General features: G+C 38.2%; 2 protein-coding genes across 3 annotated transcripts in view; one reads left to right on the top strand and one right to left on the bottom strand.

Annotated features, from left to right (window-relative positions):
* Positions 1–16,972, top strand: part of LOC145788654 (guanine nucleotide exchange factor SPIKE 1-like) — a 48,415-nt gene that overhangs the window by 11,572 nt on the left and 19,871 nt on the right. For both annotated transcript variants that reach the window (XM_082911881.1, XM_082911882.1), the window contains 9 exons: positions 1–74; positions 1,700–1,966; positions 2,418–2,585; positions 2,684–2,875; positions 2,967–3,010; positions 7,971–8,040; positions 8,458–8,619; positions 11,209–11,316; positions 16,795–16,832. The exon at positions 1–74 is cut by the window's left edge and continues 238 nt beyond it. In XM_082911881.1, the coding sequence (XP_082768007.1) occupies positions 1–74; positions 1,700–1,966; positions 2,418–2,585; positions 2,684–2,875; positions 2,967–3,010; positions 7,971–8,040; positions 8,458–8,619; positions 11,209–11,316; positions 16,795–16,832 (1,123 nt within the window). The remainder of the gene's footprint in view (positions 75–1,699; positions 1,967–2,417; positions 2,586–2,683; positions 2,876–2,966; positions 3,011–7,970; positions 8,041–8,457; positions 8,620–11,208; positions 11,317–16,794; positions 16,833–16,972) is intronic.
* LOC114319934 (retrovirus-related Pol polyprotein from transposon RE1) lies at positions 11,385–16,618 on the bottom strand. Its single transcript, XM_082911883.1, has one exon. It carries the CDS (start codon positions 15,895–15,897, stop codon positions 11,545–11,547), a length of 4,353 nt encoding a protein of 1,450 aa, XP_082768009.1. The 5' UTR covers positions 15,898–16,618; the 3' UTR covers positions 11,385–11,544.

Genomic DNA, 16,972 nt, shown 5'->3' with positions numbered 1-16,972 from the left:
GTGGAAGCTCTGTTGTTGTCGAAATATCAAACTTGAACAAAGTTAAAGAAGGCTATACAGAGGACTCACTCCAGGTGTGGCAGACATCAAGTCTTCTTATGTGTTGGACTTCGTTCTGTTGCTTTATTTACTCTGATTCTAGTAGTTCATAGATAATGTACATTAGGCATGTGACATTTATGTTCCTTTATTTGCTCTTTTGGCTAAGTCTTCTTTATTGCTTTAGTACAGGCATATTGGTTGATGCATAATATACACATATTGATTCTTAAGAGCTCCACAATCTCATGTGTGTTGTGTTAAAAAAACCCAGAGAAATGAAAGTTTTGCAATCTGGTACACCCTAAAGGAAGAAACATTAAATACCAAGAGTAATGTAAGTTCCGACTTCTAGTAATGAAACCCTCTGTCCTGTCATCAATGGGTGATGCATAATGTACTTAGATTGGTTCCTTAAAATCTCCTTCACAATCGCATGTGCTGTTGTCTGCTTTTTTAAGTGCTAATTTTGTGCAATTAGAATACTTAAAAAAAATCTTTGTGAAATTTGAACAATGTTAAAATACAAGTTAACTTATTCTAACATATGGCTCTGCCTTAATTAAGTTATGATGAGCCACCTCCCTTAAGAAAAAGAAGGAAAAAGAGAAGTGAAAGATTCATTGTCTGGTTCATTATTATTGTTATTTTTATATATCCGTTCCTTTATTATTAATTTTTATTGATTTTGCCTTTTTATTCTTACACAAAGATTACTAGTTTTCAGTCCAGACCATACTTCCATTAAATGGTTGTTAATGTAATTCTTTTGGGCATTGGTATGTTGCTTCTAAGGACATTTTGGACAATTATGCAGCAAAATATCTATTTAACAGCTTGTTCACCAAACAAGTTCTCAGTTTTTTGACAGTTTGTTTGAAGCTGCACCAAACAGATTTACAACTAATTTAGTGCTTTTTAATAAGGCGGCATAATCTTAAAAGCTAGCTTTTATGAGAAGCATTTTGCATCTATTCATAGCAGTTAACAAACTATTTTTTGTGAAATGTCATTACTAAAATTTTCAAAGATTTGTATTTGTTTTATTTTTCTAATCACATTGATAATCAATTTATTTATTATCTATAATTATCCAAGTAGTACTTATTCACTGGATTGAAATATCAAAACCTTGATCATCATAAGGGGAAGTTATCTAGTGGCCCCCCGGTAAGAAGATTGAAAAACCAGTACTTAAAAAAACAGAAAAAGAAAAAGAAAGAAGATTCCAAAGCTTGGCTCTCTGGCAGCATGTCCATGTTCTGGTACTCCAAATGATAATAAGTAAACAAGATTTCTGAGAAGCGATTGAGTTAGCAAGCCTTTGTATATTAGTGAGAAAACTTTCTACCTTAGGTTTAGCGTAGGATTTCGGTTAAAGCACAGGAGAGGGATTTAAGAGTGATAGTAAGTTGGCAATGGTGGCCTATTATGCCATCTAGTTGCTGTTTATTTGCAAATGGAAGTCCCCGTTTTGTGGTTTGGTGGGTATGTAGTTGGTTGGAGGGTTAGTAATACAGCACATGCATTACCTATTTTCTTTTCATAGAAGTTGTAAGATTGTTGTACTCATTTATTAATTACAACTGCAGATGACATTCCGTGTTTCTCATTATACCTAACACTAAATTTTTCCCTTGATTTTCCTCTAATTGTTTAGGATCCTAAACGCAAGGTTCATAAGCCCGTGAAAGGTGTCTTAAGGTTGGAAATTGAAAAGCTCCAAGCTGGCCCTGTTGACTTCGAAAATATTTCAGAAAGTGGCAGTGTAACCAATGATACTGTTGACATAGGTGACCGATTAGCTGATTCCCCATTTAATGGTGGGCCTCGTACAGGTGATTCCAAGTGGAATTCCCCTGATGGAAAAGAAATTCAACGAAATGGATCAATTGCTCAAGGAAATCTAGATATCAATGCTGATGATGTAAGTGTTACGCATTTCTTGTACTTGTATTAGCTATATATTATGTGTTACTTCCAGATGAGTGTACTTTCAGCACAACTGTTATTAGAAAAGTGACATGGCATAGGTTTTAGTGGGTCATTTGTTGGTTATTGTTTTCTTGTTTAATGCTTTGTTAACTTTGGAATTCAACCTTCAATTGCTTGAGTCTGGAATTTGGCTGTGAATATCAAACAGAAGTAAACAAAAGAAGAAAATGGTTTTGTTGTCCGATGATAAGGTGGTTAACATATATTTTAAAAAATCCAAGTAACTATGTAAATGTATTATTATCTGTTGTAAATTAGTTTGAGGAGAAATTGTGTCCAAAATTCTTTTTCTGGATGATCTATTGCATCAATAGAGAGTTTTGTATTTATAATTGGTTTATTGCCCACTTATTCAGAATGATAAATGGTTGATAAATATGCAGTTCCAGGCTTTCGATTTCCGCACGATGACGAGAAATGAGCCTTTCTTGCAGCTTTTTCATTGCCTTTATGTCTATCCCTTGACTGTTAGTTTGAGTAGGAAAAAGAATTTGTTCATTCGGGTTGAACTCAGAAAGGATGATGCAGATGTTCGCAGGCAGCCTTTAGAGGTAGATTGGTACTTTACTTTTATTTTGTTATACATTTATTTGTTGATTTCCTTCTTCTATAGACAACAAGTATTCATTTATGGTACTATTTTAATTAGGCAATGCATCCAAAGGAACCAGGTGTGTTGCTTCAAAAATGGGCTCAGACCCAAGTTGCGGTTGGGGCTAGGGTGGCTTGCTACCATGATGAAATTAAAGTATCCCTCCCTGCTATTTGGACACCATTGCATCACCTTTTATTCACTTTCTATCACATTGACCTTCAAACAAAACTGGAAGCTCCAAAACCAGTAAGTCCTATTATGTTAGTTTTTCATCTTGCATTGTCGTGTCTTGCATTGTTGTCTTTTTAAGCAGTAATGATGTTGTTTGCTCTTGCAGGTGGTAATTGGATATGCATCGCTTCCATTGTCCACGTATGCTCAGTATGTTTTTGCCTCAATTGTCCATTATCTTTTTCTTTTTCTTGCCCCCTTTTTTCTTTCATTCATTTGTCTTTTCTTTTACTTAACATTATGCAGTGTGTATATACATATCTTTGAACTATCGAAACAAATCACAAAACATCTACATGTGGATTCTTACTATCCTTTTTCAATCAAAGCACAAATAAACACAAGAGACATTACTACTTTAGAGTTGCTAATACATGGCATTACAAGTTGCATTGCAACCAACATCTACTCGTACATGCCCATAAAGGAAAAATCAAAACACGAGATCTAAATACAGAGAAAAGCCTAATCAGTGATTTCCAACATTTCCAGTGGAAGCATAGCAGCCTAATCAAAATTCCAACATTTTATCCCTTGCCGCAGTCCTCAATGAAATCCTATTGAAAACAGAGCAACATTTTGAGATAATGGAAACCAAAAGATAATTTTGGTTTGGATGTGTTATTTCTAACCCAAAAGCCCATATCTAAGTTTGGTTTTGTGACCAAAAGATAATTTTAGAAATTTTGATAAATGGGTAGAATGTATTTGTCTTTCATGTATGCATATGTGCAATATTGTCTTCTTTGATTTCTTCTATTTCTTCTTCAATTTGTCCTCCATGATCCTTTTGCTTCATTTCTAGTTGCGATTTTTAGTGTTCGGTGGATACTATGGTATGGAGCTATGGGGGTTAACTTTGGAGGGCTCAAACATCTTGGGTCGTGAGGTATGGGTTGGGGTTGTTGAATTGAGGTGAGAAGAACTCCTATCGATAAAGAGAGGAGGAGGTTGGGCAATCCTAAGAAAAGATGCATGACACATCCACTAGTAATAGGCTAATACAGCACATATATACATAGGGGGGGCCAACTTGGTGGCCAAGAGAACTTAGGAACCAAGCAAACTTAAAGCCTAAATAGCTCTTAGGGCCCAAGCAAAAGGATAAAGTGTCAGAATGTGTTAGGATATTTCCTATTTTATTCTTATTTAGTATCTTTATTTGATGTAATGGGCCCCTTTATTTAGGCCTTAACTCACTCCTATAATTATGTTTATGATGTAATATAAAAGAGGATGAGAGACGACTCATACCTTTAATTTTTCTCTTCACAAAACTGACATGGTATCAGAGCCAGTCTAAAACCCTAGAAACCACGAACCCCGATCACCACCACACCACCACCCTAGTCGCAGAACCCTTAGGGTTCCTCCACCCCAGTTGCCGACCCCTAGGGTTTCGTTAGTCCCTGTCACAGATGCCTAGGGCTCCAAAAACACCCTAGGACTCGTCTGAGCCTCCCTTTTCCCAGCCCAAGCCTGTCGGCTGGCTTGGAGGTTTAGTCAGGGGAGTTTTTTCTTTCCTTCTCTGGCTACCTATAGCTTTTAAGGAACCTGGAGGTCTAGTCAGGTGCGACGTCATCTGGGTAGCTTCGCCTCTTCCTTGTTCTCTCTCTCTCTCTTCATGCAATCTGTCTCTCACCCTTCTTTGTAATTAGTTTTTGTTTTACAAAAAAAAATAAAAAAATAAAAAAAATGTTCTCTTAAATTCTATTTGTTCTTATTGTTATGTTCTCCCGTCTTCCGGGTTTGTGAATTAGCCCAGTGTTTGTTTGTGAGGATTCCTTAGTAGAGTCTCTATGGTGGAATTGACTAGTGAGTTTACTACTTCGCAGCCTGCTACTCAGGGCGCAAGTCCGATTTTGACTACTACCATGACCGATTCCCTCAACCCTGGCCAAAAAATCACTACCTCTTTCTTTAATGGTCAGAACTATCTAGCGTGGTCGCAGAGTTTGACCATATTTTTGACGAGCAAAAGGAAGATGGGATATGTTTATAGGCGCGTTTAGGCTCCTAGTATCACAGATGCGGGTTATGATCAATGGGAGATTACTAATTTTCTTATCATGGGCTGGTTGATACATTCAATGATTCCGGAGATTGGTGAGGGATACTTGTCTATGGACACAACACAGGATATTTGGGAGGCTGTGGCCGTTACGTATTCACGCAAAGGCAATTTCTCACAGACTTTTGAGTTACGACGCTCCATTGACTGGTCTGTCCAGGGTGAGATGACTATCCTCCAATACTTTACTTCCTTAGCAATGGGTGGAAGAGACTTGGTCATCTTCAGGACTACAAGCCTGTCGGTCCCAATGATTTTGTTGGTTACTGGAAATATGTTGAACAAGTGCAGGTTTTCAAGTTTGTGGAAGGTCTGAATGCGGAGTTTTGATCCTTTTTGAAGTCGGGTGCTTGGTATGGATACGCTTCCTTCTTTCCAAAAAGTGTTTGCTTATGTACAGAATGAGGAGAGTCGTCGTTCTACTATGCTTCCGTCTGTCTCTTCTGATCGATCTGTCTTGGTTTCTGCACCCTCTAGAGATGGGGATCGTGGTTCCCATCCTCCATCAGAGAAGGATACCCTTTTTTGTGACTTTTGTCATCGCCCTCGCCTACGCCCTCGCCACATCCCTGAGACTTGTTGGAAGTTGCATGGGCAGCCATCTAGGGGTCGTGGCGACCGTTCTGGTTCTTGAGGGGGTCGCTTTGGTCAATATAGAGGCCGAGGGCCCAATGCTCGAGCCCATTATTCTGATACAGTTGAGCCACAGTCCTCAGCTCCGATTGTTTCATCTACTGATATCTCTGGGTTTTTTACTTCTGAATTGGAGGTTGCTCTTTGCCACTTGCTAGCCAGTCGGGCATCTAGTTCATTTTCAGGTAACATTGCCCATTTAGGTAACTTAGCTTCTTCTACAAGTGCTTTCCTCTCTCATCAAGCGTTGCCTTGGATTATTGATTCTGGTGCTTCAGACCACATGTCTGGGTCTTCTGATTTGTTCTCCGTGTATACTCCTTCAGGATAGGATAAAGTTAGAATTGCTGATGGTACCATTTCTTCTGTGTCTGGGAAATGTTTAATTCATGCCACTGCTTCTCTTCCTTTATCTTCTGTCCTACATGTTCTCAATTTTAGTGTTAATCTTTTATCTTTGAGTCGTATCACTCGGGACTTAAATTGTAGTGTGACCTTTTTCTCTAATCCTAAGGCTTGGTTTGAGAGGCTTACTCAAACCATGCTGAGATATGGCTTCAAATAGAGTCAAGCTGATCATACTTTATTTGTGAAACACTGCTCACATGGTAAGATGACAACTCTTATTATTTATGTGGATGATATTGTACTCATAAGGGATGATGTTGAGGAGGTTCCTCGGTTGAAGGAGTATTTAGCTAATGAATTTGAAATCAAAGACTTATGCAGTTTGAAGTACTTTCTAGGCGTTGAGGTTGCTCGGTCCAAAGATGGCATCTTCATATGTCAACGAAAATATGTGCTTGATTTGAGAAAAGAAACTGGAATGCTTGGAAGTAAAACCTGTGATACACCACTAGAGCTTGGACTGAGGATCAAGGAGGCGAGTCTATAGACAGGGGGAGATACCAGAGACTAGTGGGTAAGCTTATTTACTTATCCCATTTGCGTCCTGATATTGCTGTTGCAGTGAGTATGGTTAGTCAGTTTATGCATGCTCCATGTGCAACTCACTTAGAGGCGGTTATGAGGATTCTAAGGTACTTGAAATCTTCTCCAGGAAAGGGTCTCTATTTCTCAAAGCATGGTCATCTTAGTGTGGAGGCATATACAGATGCTGATTGGGGCTGGATCATTAACTGATAGAAGATCCACCTCTGGTTATTGTACCTTTGTTGGAGGAAATCTAGTTACTTGGAGAAGCAAGAAACAAAATGTAGTTGCGAGGTCTAGTGCAGAGGCCGAATTCAGAGCTATGGCTCAAGGTGTGTGTGAGCTATTATGGATTAGATTATTCCTGAGGGATTTGGGGATTCATTAGACAGATTCTATGAGGCTATACTGTGACAATAAGGCCACTATCAATATAGCTCACAATCCGGTTCAGCATGATAGGACCAAGCATGTGGAGATTGATCGACATTTTATCAAGGAAAAACTTACTAGTGGTACTATATGTACGCCATTCGTGCGGTCTGGGGATCAACTGGTTGATGTTCTCACCAAAGGATTAGGGAATAAACCATTCCGTGATATTCTCAACAAGTTGGGTATGAGAGATATCTTCGCACCAGCTTGAGGGGGAGTGTTAGAATGTGTTAGGATATTTCCTATTTTATTCTTATACAATATCTTTATTTGATGTAATGGGCCCTTTATTTAGGCCTTAACTCACTCCTATAATTATGTTTATGATGTAATATAAAAGAGGATGAGTGACCACTCATATCTTTAACTTTTCTCTTCTCAAAACTGACATAAAGGTCTGTATACTTGTATTTGACCTCTAAAGCATCTTAAACTTGACCCAAACCAAGCAAATCAGCCCATAAACAGCAGCCGATTCTGGCAAGTTGCAACCCATTTTGGAGCCCAAACTGCTAAACTATAAAACTGCTTGACTTGATAATAAAGAAAAAATATAAAAATAACTATGGGGAAACTAAAAGATAACTAATTCTCTAAGCATGTGCCAAGCTAGAGTCCTATCAAATCAACATGGCTTAAGTCTAGATTTCCTCTTGTTTAGTATTTATCATTACTTCCCATGCACGATATTTGCATCAATGATATTGTGCAATGTGTTCCGTATATGTATTTTGTATGATATGTTTGTTGCTTTTTGCCTTAAACCCATAACTGGTTTCCCTGCTGCATCATGTCAATAGATTCGAATCCTAGGATTTAAATTTCTCCGAGTAGAATCTATCACTATAGGATCAAACACTGTAACAATTGTGCATAATTTGCTCATTACTAATCTTATGTTTTATATCACCCTTTTCCTCCCTTTTCTCTATTACCTGTTATTCAATCTTCTCATGAAAGGCATTAGATAGTGGCATTTGTCGGGCTTTTGTATTCACAATGTAAACTTACCATCTGTAATACTTATGAATCATTCAGGTTGCGACCTGAAATTTCTTTACCGATTATGAAAGAGCTGGTTCCCCATTATCTTCAAGAAACTGGCAAGGTATATATGGACATCCTGTTTTGAGTATAATACGTATTTTAATTTTTTCCAAATCTAATTTTCTGGAATTTTTTCTTCCTTCACAATATATTCTGTATGTTTTCAATGTTTGATAGAAGTCTGACAAAACCTTGACTTCGTGACTAGTGGGAAGATGCTTTACTTTTGGAAATAGTCTAAAGAAAGTTCGTTTATACAAAGGTCTAGAGATGAATTCATTACCACAAATTTCCCCAAATTTCCCCCCTCCCACAAATCCCTGCAGGTGTAATTGCGTTACATGAATTATTTAGCTGCTGAAGTTTGTTGCCAGCCCATAGATCTCTAAGGGTTATGTTCTTGTCCGTAATAGTTTGATAGTTACATATTTGGTTTTATGAACTAACACTTCATCTCAATTTCTAAATTATTCTGCAGGAGAGGCTGGATTACTTGGAGGATGGACAAAATGTCTTTAGATTGCGGTTGCGACTATGCTCATCATTGTATCCCATTAGTGAGCGCATTAGAGATTTTTTTCTCGAGTATGACAGACACACTCTTCGCACAAGCCCTCCTTGGGGGTCTGAACTTCTAGAGGTGCCTTTGATTTTTTTTGAGCTTCTCATTTTTTTTTGTCCTTTTCTGTATATATTGATTTTATGTATCTTAAATAATGCCTTTGCATATATCCTATCTTTCTCATATCCTTTGTTGTATTTTCTGGATCCTCCAGAGCTGCAGTAAAAGTAATTGCAAACTTGTTTAAAATTATGCTTTGAGAAAAGAAGGCCAGGTCTGAAATCCCATCACACACTTCAGCCTTGTTTGGTTTGTTTTTTAGAAACAAATTTTGAAGAAATTTTTTTAAAATTTTGTTTGGTTTAGTGATTTTGGAATTTTTTTTCCCAAAATCAGTCTCTCTCTCCTACATATCAATTAATCACTTTTTCTCTTTCCTTTCTCATTCTCAATCACTTTTTCTCTCACACACATCTACTCAACCGCAACAAAATATCAAATCATTCCAAACTCCCATACTCAAAAACTATTTCCAAAATATAAAACCAAACAAACCAAAAAAATTTCTAAACTCTTTCTTCGAATTTTTAAAAAACATATTTATCTCCCAAAACCAAACCAAACACACCCTTCATGTTTCCTTGCATGCTGGAGCTATATGTTTTTAATTTAGTCATCAAATTATTACAATTGTGATTATGTGAAATTGCTATTACACTTCATGTTTCCTTGCATGCTGGAGTTGTAAATTATACACTTGTGTAATTATCTAAAATCGCTTCTATATTTGTTTTGTATTTTGCAACCATTCTGTTGTTTAAACATAGGTTCTAGTTTCAAGCAATTGTCAATAATCTGAATGGTTTGTTTGCTGAATCATGATAATTGTGCTGTCTGTTCTCAATATTGAGTGACATCAATTTGTATGAGTTTTTCTCATTCATTCCACATATGCCATAGCTTGAAACCCAAGTCTTTGATGTGCGCATGGATATTTTTAACTGAGTTTATGTTTATGTTTATTTTTTTTATATTTATGTTTATTTAGTTTTATTGATAGTTTAATTAGGATCTTAATGTATTTATTTACTTATTTTATTGAAGATTAAATTTTCAAAAAATGTTATGATTTAGGCATGGTTTAGGGTGTTTAAAAAAATCCAAAAAGTTACAAAAAAAGCAAAAAGTCATCACTATTCACAAATTAAAAATATTAAAAAATTAATATACATAATATTTTAATACAAACAAACTTTACACCACTCTAGGTACTGACGAGAAAGGAAAAAAAAAAAGTACGTATATATATTCAGTAAGTTGGATGGTAATGTTGGGCCGGTGGGGGCCCACCACGGGTCCCATTTTGATAATCCGAACCGTTTCAATATGTAAAACTCGTCCAGTACTATACGCCTGTAAAAAATCACGTTGATCGGATATCGCTAACTATATGATCAAATCAGTTTTGTATAAAAAATGGATGGTGTTATAGTTAACAATTGACAAAAAAAACTAACACGATCAGATAGTTATCGATATCCAATCAACGTGATTTTTTACAAGCATATAGTACTCGACGAGTTCTACACATTCAACGGTTCCGATTAGCAAAATGGGACCCGTGGTGGGCCCCCACGGGCAGAACAACACCGTCCAATTCAAGCCCGAAAAGGAGGCAATCATTTCCCATCTCCTAACCAGTGCACTACACTGCCCAAATTGTATGGCCCACTTCACTAACTTCTCCTATACACTTATTTATATAATTTTTTAATACACATTTTTTCGTAAAAAGTCAAAAAGTTAACCCAAACATCCATATTTTTTTCCTCAACTTTTTAGTCCAAAAGACAAAAAGTGCACTTATTTAGGGCACCCCAAACAACTTCTTAGTTTCCTATTTTAATTAGGGTTTCTAAGCTATATAAATTAGGTTTTGCATTGTAATAGTTAACTTTGAATTAATGAAATTGAGAGTGTTTTAGCCTGTGACAGTGTGTTAGGGCTGTTGCTCTCTTCTCTTTTCTTAAGGTGCTCTACATCAGTCTTATATTGTGCTAAATGGGACTTCCTTATGTTCATGTGCACTTCAAAAATGTCCAAGCACCTAATCTCTGTAATGGTAGAAGTCATGGGAGTGCAAGTCCTCTATACTTAAATAAGATCAAAAAGCTAACTTTTTTGAAGCTAAGTTTGAGATACTTTTTCAAAGATTTTTATATATATTTATATACAGCTGCAAATAAGTTTTTACAAACTGCTTTAATCATTCTTGAGGCGTCACTTATTTGAATTTTATTCTATTACATGCTTATTCATTTTGTTATCTTTCTCAAAATTTCCTTTGTTGTCATATGCCTTTTATAAACTTATCTTGCAAATATCTAGACTTGTATACGAGTTATACATAAAACTTGCATGTCATTTTGTGGTTCCATAAAGCTTGGTTCACTTGGTTGTTGCTTTATGACAAAAGCGTCAAAATTTATTCTTGTTTTGGATTTGGAGGAAATCAAATGAGTTTTGCATTGCATTCAAACCTGCTATAGTGTTAGAGATTCTCATGCATTGTTATATTTCTGGAAGTTCAGTTTTGTCATGCATTTCTTCCAGCTTTCTTATTCTGTCAGATTCTTCGGGCAATCAACAGTTAAAATTTGCTTGCAGGCTATCAACAGTTTGAAGAATGTTGATTCCACTGCTTTGCTTCAGTTTCTTCAGCCAATCTTGAATATGCTTCTCCACCTTATAGGCAATGGTGGAGAAACCCTTCAGGTTCTCTAATAATTTTTACCGAAACTTCTATATGTGATTTTTGTTATTATTCAGTTTGTCATATATGCTTTTGTTAGATTTGCATAAAAGAAAGAAAAGGAAGAGAACTGTATATTATTCACACTCATAAACCTATTAGGGTTACACATACTTATAATAAAAGACTAAAAGAACAAAAGACATAACTATCCTTAACTACCCTTATACAATAATACTTAACACTCCCCCTCAAGTTGGTGCAAAGATATCTCTCATGCCCAACTTGCAGCAAATAGGATGGAAAACTTTACTACTAAGACCCTTAGTAAAGACATCAGCCAATTGATTTGCAGACTTCACAAAAGGCATACATATGAAACCCTTATTCAATTTCTCCTTGATGAAATGTCTGTCAATCTCAATATGCTTGGTTCTATCATGCTGAACAGGATTGTGAGCAATACTAATGGCAGCTTTGTTGTCACAGTACAGTGTCAATGGTTCACTACAAACAAACCCAATATCATTCAACAAGGACTGGAGCCACATCAATTCACATGTACCATGCGCCATAGCCCTGTATTCTGCCTCTGCACTAGATCTGGACACCACTGTTTGTTTCTTACTACGCCATGTCACTAAATTTCCCCCCACAAATGCACAATAACCGGAGGTAGATCGCCTGTCATCTATAGAACCAGCCCAATCAGCATCTGTGAATGCCTCCAACCTCAAGTGACCATGATTGGAAAATAAAATCCCTTTTCCAGGAGCAGATTTAAGATACCTCAAAATACGATACACTGCATCCAAATGAGGGGCACGAGGCTCATGCATAAATTGACTCACTATCCCAACCGCATAGGCAATATCTGGACGAGTGTGGGATAAATATATAAGTCTTCCAACAAGTCGCTGGTACCTTTCCTTCTCCACAAGATCACCAACACCACTACAAAGATGGTGATTAGCCTCAATTGGAGAATCAGCAGGTCGGCAGCCTAACATGCCAGTTTCCTCAAGAAGATCTAGAATATACTTTCGCTGAGAAAGAAAGATGCCTTTGTCAGATCTGGCAACTTCAATCCCAAGAAAGTACCGCAATGAACCAAGGTCTTTGATCTCAAATTCCTTGGCCAACAGCATCTTAAGATGTGTCACTTCTTCCTCATCATTACCTGTCACAACTATGTCATCCACATACACTATAAGCACAGTTACCTTATTTGCGTGACGTTTGACAAACATTGTGTGATCTGCATTGCTTTGCTTATACCCGAACCTCAACATAGCCTTTAGGAATCTGTCAAACCAAGCCCGAGGAGATTGTTTTAAACCATATAACGCCTTTTTCAACCTACAAACTTTCCCAACTGTAGACTGAGATGAGAATCCTGGTGGTATATCCATATATACCTCCTCCTCCAAATCACCATGGAGAAATGCATTCTTCACGTCTAACTGCTGTAAAGGCCATCCCAAATTAGCTGCACATGAGAGAATAGCTCGAATGGAATTCATCTTCGCCACAGGAGCAAAGGTTTCTTGGTAATCAATTCCATATGTCTGAGTAAATCCCTTGGCCACTAACCGTGCTTTGTACCGTTCAATTGTTCCATCTGCTTTCTGCTTGATGGTGAACACCCATTTACACCCTACAGGCTTTTTTCCACTAGGAAGAGAAACCAACTCCCAAGTGTTATTCTTGCTTAGAGCTTGCATCTCTTCTACCATAGCTACTTTCCACTTAGGATCATTGATAGCTTCTGTCCAACCCTGGGGAATACATGCAGAAGACAAAGACGAAACAAAAGCACGATATGTAGAAGACAATGAATCGTATGACACAAATTTAGAAATGGGGTGTTGAGTACATGCCCTAACCCCCTTTCTAAGAGCAATAGGAAGACTCGAATCATTGACAACAGGACTCTCAACTACAGGTAGAGGGATAGACTGAGATGCATTACCTGGAACTGGCATGAGGGATGATGATGGGTTTGGTGGCACAAGAGATGCTTGCTCTTTCGGACGTCGAGAATAAGTCTTAAAATCAGCCCTGTCCAAACGACCACTAATGTCAGGCTCCACATCAAGAGAACTATTAGGCTCCCCCTCACCACAAATAATAGTCCGCTGACTAGGAAGGAAAAAAGACAACTCGTGTTGATAGGCCATCTCCTCATCCGCAATCTCATCCATACCACTACTCTCCCCCGGAGGAGATGGCGGAGGAGAAGGAAAGAAGGACACAGCTTCACGGAAAGTGACATCCATACTGACATACACTTTGCGAGTGTGAGGATCATAACATTTGTAACCCTTCTGAGTAGCAGAATAACCAATAAAGACACAACGCACAGCCTTAGGATCGAGTTTCCCACGAGTACGAGGTTGCAAATGAACAAAACAGACACACCCAAACACCCGAGGAGGAAGAGACGAGGTGGGATATGCGACAGGAAGCAGTTGAAGAGGAATCTGGAATTGGAGGACACTGGAAGGCATACGGTTGATAAGGTAAGCAGCGGTAAGAACAGCATCACCCCAAAAAGACTTAGGGACATTCATGGTAAACAAGAGAGAGCGAGCAACTTCAAAAAGATGGCCATTCTTGCGTTCGGCAACCCCATTCTGTTGAGGAGTACCAACACAACTAGTCTGATAAAGAATGCCATGCTCCTCTAAGTATGCCCGAAAAACTCCATCAACATACTCAGTCCCATTATCACTATGAAGAATTTTGATTTGAGCATTAAAAAGATTGGTCACCATTTTATGAAAAGTTTGGAAACAAGAAAAAACTTCACTCTTAGTTCGAAGCAAGTAAATCCAAGTCACACGGGAAAAACAATCAATAAAAGTAACAAACCATCGATACCCAGAAGTAGAAATCACAGGGGAAGGGCCCCACACATCAGTATGAATAAGCATAAAAGGAAAAGTACTTCTTTTATTAATTGAAGGGTAACAAGTACGTTTATGCTTTGCAAGTTCACAAGCATCACAACCAAAAATACTCCTAGGACAATCACGAACTAAAGAAGGAAAAAGTTTCTCTAAAACATTAAAGGAAGGATGACCCAAACGGCGATGCCACTGATGAAGGAGAGAAAGAGAGGAGCCAATAGTGCACTTGAGAGCTTGAGATGGGACGACAGGAGGAACGGCATCCAGAAAGTACAGCCCACCTTGTGCTCTACCATTGCCAATCATTTTCCCCGTAGCCAGGTCCTGAAAGACACAATGAGTAGGAAAAAATGTCACTGAGCAATTTAGAGAAGTAGTAAGACTACTAACAGAAAGCAGATTAGTGGAAAAAGTAGGAACATGAAGCACAGAGGAAAGAGAAAGCAAAGATGAACAATGAACTGAACCCTTGCCAGAGACAGAGGATAAAGTGCCATCAGCCACTCGAACCTTGTCTCGGCCGGAACAAGGAGAATAAGAATAGAAAAGACTAGAGGCACCTGTCATGTGATCGGTGGCACCGGAATCAATAATCCAAGAAGGCGATGATAAGGTACTAAGAGCACTAGCAGGAATACCTGTGTTGGCAAAATTGGAAGAAGCAGAAGTAGAAGAAACTGTGGTAGAAGGAGAGTCAAGTCGAGCCATCAAACGTCTGAGAGTGTGTAACTCATCCTGGGAAAGAGTGTTGGGCTCAGAAGGACTCACAGCAATCTCGGACACATGTGCTTGGGGTCGAGCTGTACTACCACGACCTCGACCCCGAGTAGGGCGACCATTCAGTTTCCAACAATGCTCTCGATCATGTCTGTCTTTCCCACAATAATCACACTTCAAGCGATCTCGATCAACCAGTGTACCCTGACTCCCAGACTGAACTGGACTAGGCCGAGGAGCCCGAGGAGGAGGAGCAACAGCTAAAGCAGAACGATCCTGAATAGAGGAATGTACCATAGCACTACGGCGACTCTCCTCTTGCTGGACAAGGGCATAAGCCTCGCGTAGGGTGGGAAAAGGTGAACGACCCAACACCTGGACGCGAATCTGATCATACTCCAAGTTCAAGCCAGCAAGGAAGTCATACACACGCTCTTTCTCAACGGTTTGTTGAAACAACGTGGCATCCTGAGAACAAACAGCCTGGAAGCTTTGGTAATAGTCTAGTTCCTGCCACAAACTACTCAACTCAGCATAGTAGACTGCGAGTGATCTATCTTTCTGATCTAAGCTCCGAAGCTTCTTCCTCAACTCATACGCCTGTGCATCATTACCTTGTTGGGAGTACATTTGGGCTGCAGCTGTCCAAATCTTATGAGCAGTATCTAATAAAAGGAAACTCCGACTAATAGTGGGCTGCATAGAGTTGATGAGCCAAGTCATAACAAGAGCATTTTCAGAAATCCATTGAGTATGGAGTGAGGCATCACCATCCGGTAGGGGAAGAGAACCAGTAATGTAGCCAGTCAAACGGCGAGCAGCAATAGCAAGACCACATGAGCGGGACCAAATCAAATAGTTGGAACCATCCAATTTAACAGGACTAATTTGAAGAGAGGGATTGTCGGTAAGAGTCATAACACGACGGAGGCCACCCTCATCACTAATTGTATCCTTAGTCTCACCCTCAGCCATTGAAAATTAAATGCCCACAATAGGAAAAAAGCAAATACCAGTCGAAAAACAGCAAAAACCAACAGAGGCAATCCACCAACTCAACTTAGGGACAATAGTTACCTCTAAAGACAAAAACAGAGCCGAAACAGGGGCTGGAGAGACCAAAACCAGTCAGAAACTGAGAGAAAACGTGCTGAAACTGAGGAAAATTGACAAAAATAGAGTGAAAGCTTGCCAAATCATCAAAACCAGTCCTCCCAACCCTAGATCAGTCCCAGTCGGCTCCCAAGGTAGAGGGAGGAAGGGAAAAAACAGCCAAAAACAGGCCGCAGCAGGGGCTTCCAAAAAAATCAATCGTTTTTTTCCAAAAATCAACAAAAATTGGAAAAACACTCAAAAACTCATCAAAAAATTAAAATAAAAATCTAGGGTGAAAACCCATCAAATTTCGACCATAAAGGATTTTTTTTTTTTTTTTTTTTTTTCGATTTTTTTCGATTTTTTTTTTTTCTGATTTTTTCTGTGTACAAGGAAGAACGAAAGAAACAAGAAAAAGAAACGAATCTTCAAGAAGGAAGATGATGCTCTGATACCATGTTAGATTTGCATAAAAGAAAGAAAAGGAAGAGAACTGTATATTATTCACACTCATAAACCTATTAGGGTTACACATACTTATAATAAAAGACTAAAGGAACAAAAGACATAACTATCCTTAACTACCCTTATACAATAATACTTAACAGCTTTACTCATTTTCATCATTAGGCTGTGAATATTTTTTTGACGTTTCAGTGGGAATGCTTAGCTTTTAACTGTAGATGTTTACTGTGAATCTATTAATTTTGGATTCAGAAAATATGCTTTCTTTGCTAAGCAATGCTATTTAATTTTCTGTTACCCTTTCTCTTTCAGGTTGCAGCCTTTAGAGCTATGGTTAACATTTTAACACGGTATGCTTTTTGTTATGGTTTTAAACCTTATGTAGTGTCAAAGTTGTGAATCCATATGTAACAAAGATGTTGACAGAAGTTATAGTGTTTCTGATAATTAAATATCTTTCATATTTAGTTGTGGTACTGCTGAAATATTG

The sequence above is a fragment of the Camellia sinensis genome, unplaced genomic scaffold, assembly GCF_055761805.1.
Source record: "Camellia sinensis isolate YWXY unplaced genomic scaffold, ASM5576180v1 Unanchor14, whole genome shotgun sequence".
Lineage (NCBI taxonomy): Eukaryota > Viridiplantae > Streptophyta > Magnoliopsida > Ericales > Theaceae > Camellia > Camellia sinensis.
The sequence above is the reverse complement of the archived record's forward strand: the minus strand, read 5'-3'. Positions and strand labels throughout refer to the sequence as shown.

Bases quoted from the DNA above. Each gene is read 5' to 3' on its own strand.
- LOC114319934 (XM_082911883.1), bottom strand. From the start codon at position 15,897: ATGGCTGAGGGTGAGACTAAGGATACAATTAGTGATGAGGGTGGCCTC.